A 10,777-nucleotide genomic window follows, 5' to 3' on the forward strand; every position below is an offset into this window, starting at 1 on the left:
TATTAGTTACCTAAAAATGTTTTGGAAAATAGACTGAATATTTTCACACCTCAATCATTACCCAACATCACTCAATTTTTTTGCCACTGAAATGTAAAACAGAGACATTTGCATCAGGCCATTATGAGTTAGAGACCCAATGTGCTAAACCGCTTTTTCCAGTTAGTTGGTGACTGGGTATATAAGAGCTAATCAGTCATACCAAGCCAGTTCCAAAGTTGATGTCAAAGTGAACAGAAGATATGGCAGATGATGAGCAGCAGAAAGCAGAATTGATATGATGTATTGATAGAAGCACAATTCGATATCTGAAATATGAAGCAATTTAATTAACTAAATTTATAGTAATTGTGAATGTAGGCTTACCTTATAATATGATTAATTTGAAACTTTAGGTGTTCAGTCTATTTAAAAAAAATGTTCCTTGCTAGAATTGGAGAATATCCTGGTCTAACTCAAAGACTTCCCATTTGTGCTAAAATAGGTGCGTTTAGTATCTAAGACAAAGTGTATGTTGCTTGGTAATAAACTGTCAAAGAAACTCCAACTCACCTTATTGATGGGAGTCCAATACAACAAGTATGAAGTTACTCGGTAGCACATGAGATGAATGTCTTACATGGGATTTCCATATAAAAAGATACTTTTAAGAAAATGGCTCGATCCTTGGGGGTTATCAGAAATTCAGCATATTTTGACCAATCGTTGCTTAAACTGCTGGCGGAGACACTTACCTTGACACACTTGCACTACTGTACAGCGGTATGGTTCCCTACCTCACAAAAGAACATCACCGTACTCCAAGTAATGCAGAATAAGGCAGGGGGACTTGTGTTATCTTGGCTCACTGTTAATGAAAGACTCTACGACTACAACACTATGTGCCTTCCACAAGTTGCTCTTCTATAAGCAACCGACAACACTTTACAGTAAACTACAGCTTGTATCTAACCAGCTGAGTTACAGCACGAGATCTGCAACAAGGGATAGTTTAAAACCGCAAAATCCAAGAACATCAGCAGTTACTACGACTTTTATTTACAGGTGCTCGAAATCATACAATACTCTTCCAGATCACATCAGAACATCTGTACCTTCAAAAGAGTCATCAAACGGACACAAATAGGAGTATATACAGAACTGGTAGTAAATTGAAGTATACATGTATGTATATGTCACAGTAGAGATGCAAATCCAGTAGAGTTGGCATCTCTTCTAGTAGAGATGGGAATCGTATTTATACGATTCTAGCAGGGCACAGTCATATTAGTTACCTTATTCTAGCAGGGCACAGTCATATTAGTTACCTAATTCTAACAGGGCGACAGTCATATTAGTTACCTTAATTCTAGCAGGGCACAGTCATATTAGTTACCTTATTCTAGCAGGGCACAGTCATATTAGTTACCTAATTCTAACAGGGCACAGTCATATTAGTTACCTTATTCTAGCAGGGCACAGTCATATTAGTTACCTTATTCTAGCAGGGCACAGTCATATTAGTTACCTAAAAATGTTTTGGAAAATAGACTGAATATTTTCACACCTCAATCATTACCCAACATCACTCAATTTTTTTGCCACTGAAATGTAAAACAGAGACATTTGCATCAGGCCATTATGAGTTAGAGACCCAATGTGCTAAACCGCTTTTTCCAGTTAGTTGGTGACTGGGTATATAAGAGCTAATCAGTCATACCAAGCCAGTTCCAAAGTTGATGTCAAAGTGAACAGAAGATATGGCAGATGATGAGCAGCAGAAAGCAGAATTGATATGATGTATTGATAGAAGCACAATTCGATATCTGAAATATGAAGCAATTTAATTAACTAAATTTATAGTAATTGTGAATGTAGGCTTACCTTATAATATGATTAATTTGAAACTTTAGGTGTTCAGTCTATTTAAAAAAAAATGTTCCTTGCTAGAATTGGAGAATATCCTGGTCTAACTCAAAGACTTCCCATTTGTGCTAAAAAAGATTTAGAATTCCAATGTCTGGTAAGAGAATCTGGAACACTCCTAGTAGATATTGGAGTAAAAACACCAGAATTCCCATCTCTACTAGTAGAGACTGGAACTCAGTAGTATAAATACTAGGATTCCCATCTCTACTAGTAGAGCTGCCAATTGGCATCTCTACTAGTAGAGTTGCCAACTCTACTGGATTTGCATCTCTACTGTGACATATATATTGTGTGCTCAAATTCATTATAATGTGTATGATTTGTGTATGATACATGTATGTTTATTTTTAGGACCCCAGGAAGAGTAATGAAGGATGTATTTTATAGATGTACTATCACTAATGGGGGTCTTTGAAACAACAAATAAACAGACAGCATTTCAGCAGGAGTTAAACAGGTGCTTCTGACTAATCATTGTCCTGACTTGTCTATTGTTTCCTTTGGACTTCCCAAAAATTTTCATGGGGACATGGTAGTCTTGGGAGGACTGTTTGCCAGGGGTCGGCTGGCGGTGTACCTCAGGAGGCTGTCGGTTCCTTATCGCATCTATCTCGAGAGCGTACATGATTGAGGCATACATCTCATGCACGACAGGCCGCCGCGTCATACATGATGTCTGTCAGTGTAGAAAGTTTGATAAAGGCAGTGTCACTGACGCGGTGCCCTGATATGAGGTTTCTGATGAATCCCGTGACAAACATAGGTAAGTTCAGATCATCGTACGTGACTGCGCCCCCATTTCTGAAGCCCGGGAAATGGACATTCACTTGTGGCCCGCTGACCTTGGCCGTGGTGGTAATGTGATCATTTATAGTAGAGGAGCGGCCAGGCCTGGCCTGGAAGTGCCGGGCTCTGATTGATGGTGAGACCGTGTGGGGCTGGGGGAAGAAGTCGTTGATTCTTCTGACTTGTCCCTGTGGTGATGGATGGAAATTGGCCCGATGCGATCTGCTGGAGGGTCGACGAACGCTCCGTTTTCCAGACGGCGGCTTGTGGCGTGAAGGGGAACGAGACGGGGTGGAATAGGGCCCGGGCGAGCGGTCGGAGAAGGACAGAAGGTGACGACGCCCGGAGCGGGGTTTACGCTTCACATCCCGGTGACGCGACCGAAGGGGGGGGGGGAGAGCTGGTGTCCGTTTCCCGTCGAGTGGGCGACCGCTTCCTCCGTTTCTCCACTTTCTTGCCAAAGATTTTCTCCAGCGTCCTGTCCACTTGGCTGGTGAGCGCAGCGTCGGCCCGCAGGTCCGGACCAGTCGGTTCGTCAGCGCTTGCTTCCCACCAGAGGGCCCTCGTGATGTCTTTGGCTCTGCTCTGATGGCTGAACTTCTCAAGATACCTCTTGATGTAGCTGGTCCAAATCTACTATCCAAGCAGAGGTTGTGGGGGAATGATCGTTACCTTTTTATATATGGCCGTTTTTTTTGTCTTGATCCCCCCGCAATCTGTGAACTGGAAGCGGTAATACTTTTACGATGCCGCCCAGTGCGCTGCAGTGCAATTCAGGCCCGCGCAGTAAACCGCACATGCCTTATTAGCATACCGCCAGCTGACAGCAACAGCACTACAACGTAGCAGAATTAACATGATTACGTACAAAATTACCAAATAAACGTTCGAGATCAACAAAATAAATATAAATTTGATTTTCAACACACAATGAAGTATTAGTTTTTACATTTACATATATTAATATAGTTTGGTGTTTCTGGCTATCATTTCTGTCCTACCGTTGTGTTTTGATACGGTGCCTTCTAGCAATTTTGTTGTTCCCGGTTAAAAGTTTGCAAACGTTGTTTTTAGTTTCCTTTCCGATTTGCCATGTGAATTTCCTCTGTGCTGGATAGTCCATTTAACGGCCTCGAAGCCAGGATAGTGGACAGATAGGTACATGATTATTTACTGTTTGCAAGGAGGAGAAAAATATACTGTTATGCATCGGATATTTTCACCACATGGCATAATTTGTGTAACGTTAGATTACGAAATTTTCCGATGAATAAAGAAGAATTATCTATTGACATATGTTAGCGTATCACTGGTGGACGTCGAGTATAGTTTTGTTTCAATTGTGAAGAGCGCAAGGATTGTATTTGCACTTAATCTTCGGAGAAAAGGGGGAGAGCAATGCTTCGTATTTTTGTGGGAGGGAGGCGTATTCATTTATCCATATTATGGAAGCGGGCGGGCAAGAGTTGGTATCACGGAAAACACGTCGAACTTTCGCCTCTTTTACTGGAATTCAAACTGGCCCGCTAACGGTATCGTAAATGACCTGTGACGATACTTCCTGTGAGATGCCGGACAGGGGCTCGCGCGCGGGGCATAATTCACACCTTCTTCCTAAACCCGGACTGATCGCGGTTTGATTAGGTAACAATTGCGTGCTAATAACCTTGTCCAGTGCGACTTTCTGCAGATCCCGTCGGTGGCCGCGGACCTTCTCTGGCTAATGGATACTGCCTGGCCAATTTGATACTGTCTTTTTGCCACCGAGAGGGATCTGCTTGGAGATTAGTCCAAATCGTCCTCCAAAGCTAAGGATCGTCTGGCTGGACGCCCCAAGATAGTGCAGTGGCCTATGCCGTGCTGGCCAGGACGGCCCTTGACGGCCAACTTGCAGACCGAGTTTTCGGTTTGGTCATTCTGAACACAGTGAAAGACCGGGAAGGGACACCTCACCCGGCCGGGTGTCGGGCGGAAATGGACAGGGGACTGGGAGTCACGTGCGGCTCGGGGCCTGTGCCCCAGACTGAGGGCCGGAGTTTGGGTGGCCGAGGCCAATTAATCAAAATGAGCTGTTGGACAATTGTTTCCTTTGGACTTCCCCAAATTTGTCTTAAGTTATTTGCAAGTTTATCAATCATTAATTCCTGCTTATAAACATTTATATATATGAAGATATATCAATCTTAAATATTAAAAAATGATTTCGTCAACCGATGGAATTATTTGGAAAAGCAATTTCAAAAAATGATGATGACATATGAACTCAAGATAGTCGTACACAAACTTTTAGGTATGAAAAAAATATATAGCCACACAAAAACATAAAACATATACATGGCTTAAATCGTCAAATAATATTGTATGTAAAGAGATAAAACGTATATCAGTCAAGACTTACGTCCACAGCGGTCATGAAACACGTTGTATTCTAGACCATCTGGGCAAGGTGCAGTGTTTCCTAAAATAAAACGCCATATGGTTAATAAGTCTGTGGTCGTAAAGCTTACAATAGTAGCGAAGAAAAAAATACATTTTTACATCTTTCAAAAATTCAAGTGTGCCTTGGTCACATGTCAACAGAACATTTTTTCGCGCTTTTGCCGTAAAATAACTTCCTTCACGGACTTTTGCGGAGGCAGAGCGCTAATACGCGATTGGGGGAGGGGGATTTTACCACCGAAGGAGCCGCGGAAGTAACATACGCCATCAACAAGCCCTATCATCATATAGCCAGAAGACGTCGAGCAATCAGAAGGCTCCATTTCTCATTGGTTATCAGGCTGTTAGCTCAAAAGGGGTCAGTTATTAGAATAACCGACCACTTTTTGGACCGTACCATTATACAGGGGACAGGGCAATAAAACTAGTGTTGTTGTTCTCCACTTACAGTACCATCTATATATATATATGATTTGGGGGTACTAGTATTTCTTCAAATGTGTATGAGTACCTAGATGATCTGAATGTGAGAGTTTTTTTCGGCAATGGAGGAATTTTATGAAGGAATTTGTGTAAAATAACTATAGGCTATATGATATAAACGTTAATGCCCCACCTTAATTATCCTAGGTGTATATGGTGAGATAATCCCTGGTCAGCATTGGTGGGTTTATTTGGTGGTTATAGCACCTGACCAGGGATTATTTCACCATATACGCATATATACATCGGCGCGGAGGCATTAACCCTTTATCAAAACACCTATTAATGTTAATAATTAACTTCGTGGCAAGACAAGGCAAGGAACTATTCACAACCTATGCCTGATCAGCCACATCTTTCTAGCAGCCATTCATCAACCAGTCAATAGAACATCAACCATTTGCTAAGAACCAAACACGATCCCGTAGCCATTGTCACTGCGAAAATACGAGCACCAAAAATAGTAATGCTCATGTTCTTAGCGTGTTTGCATTGGGGTTTAAAAATGTTCAGACCCCCTTTTTTGTTTTGGAACGTTTAGCTAGAACGCAATCCGCAAACATGCCGTGATTTCTGTGTCAAAAAACACGCGTGCTTGCCTACTCCCTGCATGTTTGAATTGCCCCGAAATGCTAATAGGTTCTATGAAACGCTAACCCCCGTCCCTTTAAGGGCGCCGAGTGAAGGAAGATTTGTTGGTGAAGTATACTACTTCTGTGGCGCATAATTATATAATAATTATAGTTATAACTCCCTCGGCGGTAATTAATCGCGCATCAGTGCCCCCCCTCCAAATCAAAGCCACCACCGCCAAAGTCTACGAAGGGGGCTACCTTTAAGATAGAAATGTATTAACACATTTAGCATACAAAACTTCACATGATCTTTAGGGGTGAACATCTATTTTAGGATAATATCTTAATTTTGGGATTGTCAATTTCTATGAGGTTCATATTAAAATACATATGGGAAAGGACTGTCTCACCTGCGCAGTAAGCATCGTGATAAATTGTCGGTACCAGTCTGTAGACGTAGAAGGGGTTTCCTGCTGGGCCGCACGCCTTCACCTTGATGTTGTACGTAGAAGGGCAGCAGTCACCGGGAAAGCCAAGGTTTGAGCACGCAACACGGTCGACCTCGCCATCTCCAACTAAACACAATGAAATAGTATAGAATTATAGACGTATAGGTTGTCAAACTCTACACCGGTTCTTTAAAATTGAACCTGATCTAAACCTCAATGAAATATGAGTTTTTGTAAATGTTTTTTTATTTGTCTCATTGACTATGGAAATAAGGTCGTTAATGTAATACCTAACTGATTATCATGAAGAAAAAAAGGGGACTAAATCATTCAATTAAAGACCAGGTGCTATTTATAGCGACAAAATTACATTTTAGCCTACTAAATTAAATTGTAAAAATTCATGTAAATTTAACAAAAAAAACTCTGATTACATGTTTCTAACGGTAAGTTTAGGTCATGCTTCAAGATTTTAGTCTGGTACTGTAACGTTAACAACAGATAACGTTGGGGTATATCTGGATCAATTAAGATACAGTCAATTGCATGTATAGATGTACGGCAAACGTAAGCGTCACTTTACGTAAAACATGTTTCCAGGTCGGAATCTCCCGTAAAATATGAGGGTTTCAGGACCATTGAAAAAAAACTATTAGAAAGGTGTTGTCGTCGGTCGGGCAATTAAGGTCCTCGTTTGATTTACAGTATTACTTGATGGCCTTCTCCAACTAAGCATCCCATTTTATCTAAAGATAAAGGTGCAACTTATATCATGACTTGCATGATCTGCCTAGGAATTGTCAATCGTCACCTAAGCTAGCTCCATCCAATAAATTTCGTACAACAACTAGTCAACCTTTTCTTGAGTTAAATTCTTTCCTAATCGAAGTCGACTTCTGTAATTGAAAAAAAAAAACACCTTAACCTACACCCATCCTTCATGTGACCAAGGGCTATGTAACAACAAATAGGGCATGAGCCTAGCCTATCCAAAACAAGAATTCTTCAATCGGGAGGTTATGCTGCAGTACCAAAGTACCCGCTAGGGTGTCCAAAATGTAAAAATTTTCTCAATACGTTAAAACCTACCAACGTTAAAACCCCAAAGTTAATACATATCTCTGTATGTTATTGAGCTAAACCAAAACTTTATAAACAAACATCCAAACAAACAAACACTTTAGATGGATGAAAAGAAGAAACAAATACTTTAGAGACATATACATTTTGTACAGATGGAATAACGAGTACACAAACCTGCCGGGTGTGTCCCATCCATCCATATGGGTGTGTCTGTACCGCAGCGAAAGGCCTCCACACAGACCGTGGGCATCATCCCATTCATATGGGTGAAGCGGTACCAGCCCTCTGGCCTGTATGTATCACTCGTCTTGTTGGAGCTGTGTTGGGGAGTAACATACTCTGTGCTGCGTCGTGGTTCGTAGATTTCCTTCGCCGTCAAACATGGGTCGTCCGTAGTGCCCATAACTTGAAGATAATACATACATGTATTTTAAGAATTGCAAATCTGGTTGTTAACTGCTTATAGTTACCACAAAAGATTGTAGTAGTAAAATGCAATGCAACACAAATTGAATTGAATTGACCAGAATATTTCTACTTCTGCTAACAGTGAAAAGTTCAGATTTGAATGTAAATACGTAAAGAAAAAAAAAACCTTTAAAAGGCGGATACCTTTTTTCGAGCAAATACAGCATATTTCACTCCATTTAAAATAAATTTTGTACCTACGACAGCGTATTGCATGAATTTGCAATACACAACGTATGCTGAATGGGGATACACAGAAGGTATCAAATGTGTTACAGGATCTTAATAAAGTACGCAGTCTAGTTTTATGTATTCTCCAGACTACGTTGCGCTCCAATGGCGACCTTGCCATTGCACTCTCATTGCACTCCAATGGCGACCTTGGTGCTCTGGCCAATTCCCGCGCTCTGGCCAATTTCAGGTCGTGAGAGCGCCGTGAGAGCGCCCTGAGAGCGCAGTGAGAGCGCAGTGAGAGCGCCGTGAGAGCGCCCTGAGAGCGCAGTGAGAGCGCAGTGAGAGCGCCGAGAGAGCGCCGTGAGAGCGCCGTCAAATTGGACTGGAGGTATAATGTACGCAATACGTCAACATTAAGAAACCTACAGTGGGAGTCACTGGAAGACAGATGAATAATGTCCAGACTATGCATGATGTACAAAATGACTAATAAACTGGTGGACGTACCAACTACTAAGTACCTAAGACAAACCCAGAAGAGAACAAGAAATAGCCATGCCCTCAAGTACCTGAGTTATCAACCAAGGATTGAGGTGCTCAAGAATTCATTATTTCCTAGAACTATTGCAGAGTGGAACTCGCTGTCACCAAGTACAGTAGGGGCATTATCATTAGCTTTAAAAATGTCTAGAGTTAGATGTTCAAGGGTTAGGTGTAACAAGTCGTTCGGTGTAATGTAGCCAACTGCCACCGCGCCGCGTGCCTGTGAAGCTGGTGTGTTACGCCAAAGGGCGGTTATAACGGCTATACAGATACAGATTGGCTTTTGTTCGACTTAAGTGCGTTGCAAGTATCACTGTATACTAGGTTCAGACAGCCGATATAATTGTATTAAGTCACCTTTATGAAAATAATTTTCTTCGAAAATCTGTGCAGTTAGCGGTGAATGAAATTGAGTTAAATACGCATCTCATACGGAATGAGGATGCATTGAAGTATGGCAGGTTTCTGACGCCCACGAGTGCTCTACCTGATAATTTTCGGGGAAGGGTCGGTCATCAGAAGGTTGGGGGAAAAGTAGTATTGCCCTTTACCCAAAGACAATTTTTCCTTCCTTTAAATATCAAAAGGCAGGGAAACAGCTTTGTATGGAAAAGTTTCCTTTGTGTGGCACTATTATAGGATTTTACCGCGGTGCAGATAACTAGTATTTATATATAAGATTGCTATGTGGTTAGGCTCGTTGACTTAGAATCTCGCGCTTTGGCCATTAAGTTAAAGTTCCCCATATTTTTGAGAAGGGCACACTTTTTCCGAGTGGCTGTTAGCAACATTGTATCGAGGATCTTGTTTTATCGAGACTAGTCCAAGAATACGGTCTTAGAAATTACGTTCTTGGATTCACGGAGATATAAATTGCCTGATCCTGATATTAAAATTCCACCATACGGATTGAAAAAAGCAGAAGTCCTTCCTGGTGTACGTTCGTTCAGCTTGTACAAACTGTATAAACCTGATGCACTACAAATGTATCCACGCCAAAAACCGGGTACGGTTTCAAAGAACAAAATCGTATGTAAGCCCATTACCTTTGAGTAAATGATAGAAAAGTAACAAAAAAAAAAAGAAAAAAAGCGACCGTTTTAAAATATAGTATCCAATCCTAATCCTTTTTGAACCCGACTTTATAAAAATACGTTTGAGACCATCTTCAATTTCGGATATAAACAAAGAAATCACGTCTAACTTTAAGCATTCACAATGCATTATGTATAAGTTCCGAAATAACCCCAACTGTAAAGAATCACACCTAACGCCTTGGTAAAATATCATTCATGTTTGATAACCTCAACAAAATATGGCAAAACTAACACGTTGGCGTTGAAATAATGAAATAATTACGTGGTTTAAAATTCGAAAATTTGTCGAAGGACCACGTTCACATTTCTCAACAACAATTTTTAGTAGACATCCCCTCTTGATAAAATTGCATTTTTTTTTTACAAATGCTGAGCTTGTTAAGGTTTTGAAAAATTTTACTTACCGACAAGGATTCCAGCAGTGAAGATCAGGAATGAAAGCATCGTTACTTTAAAGCGGCTTCGCTGCCACATAGCCGTACTTAATCTTCAAGGACCCTCCTTAACGCCTTGTCACAAAAGTTTATCTTGCTGCCAGTACCTCTATCCTTGACTAGAATCTGCAATTCTGACTTAAAGCTGCTTTTTATGTGACGCAGAAAGCCCAGAAAGCTATCCTAATTGGCTAAGCTTAACAATGGCCGTCCATCTTTTGTTAGGAAAAAATAGGTATGTGCTAAATACAGTCAGTAAATCAAAGCACAGCCAGGTAGGCATTAAAAAGTCATTATGAAATAGCCTGATAAGACCATCGTTTTACATGATTTTGAAA

The 10,777-nt window shown here is 41.0% G+C and overlaps 1 protein-coding gene across 3 annotated transcripts in view; it reads right to left on the reverse strand.

Annotated features, from left to right (window-relative positions):
- The window catches only part of LOC109468187 (von Willebrand factor D and EGF domain-containing protein-like), a 36,617-nt gene extending 26,059 nt beyond the window's left edge, over positions 1–10,558 (reverse strand). For all 3 annotated transcript variants that reach the window (XM_019766443.1, XM_019766442.1, XM_019766441.1), the window contains exons 1-4: positions 10,410–10,558; positions 7,898–8,128; positions 6,602–6,766; positions 5,093–5,152 (exon numbers count right to left, since the gene is read on the reverse strand). In XM_019766443.1, the coding sequence (XP_019622002.1) occupies positions 5,093–5,152; positions 6,602–6,766; positions 7,898–8,128; positions 10,410–10,479 (526 nt within the window). In that variant the 5' untranslated portion in view covers positions 10,480–10,558. The remainder of the gene's footprint in view (positions 1–5,092; positions 5,153–6,601; positions 6,767–7,897; positions 8,129–10,409) is intronic.
- Between the last annotated feature and the right edge of the window lie 219 nt (positions 10,559–10,777).

Source organism: Branchiostoma belcheri, unplaced genomic scaffold, assembly GCF_001625305.1.
Source record: "Branchiostoma belcheri isolate BF01 breed outbred unplaced genomic scaffold, Haploidv18h27 scaffold194, whole genome shotgun sequence".
Lineage (NCBI taxonomy): Eukaryota > Metazoa > Chordata > Leptocardii > Amphioxiformes > Branchiostomatidae > Branchiostoma > Branchiostoma belcheri.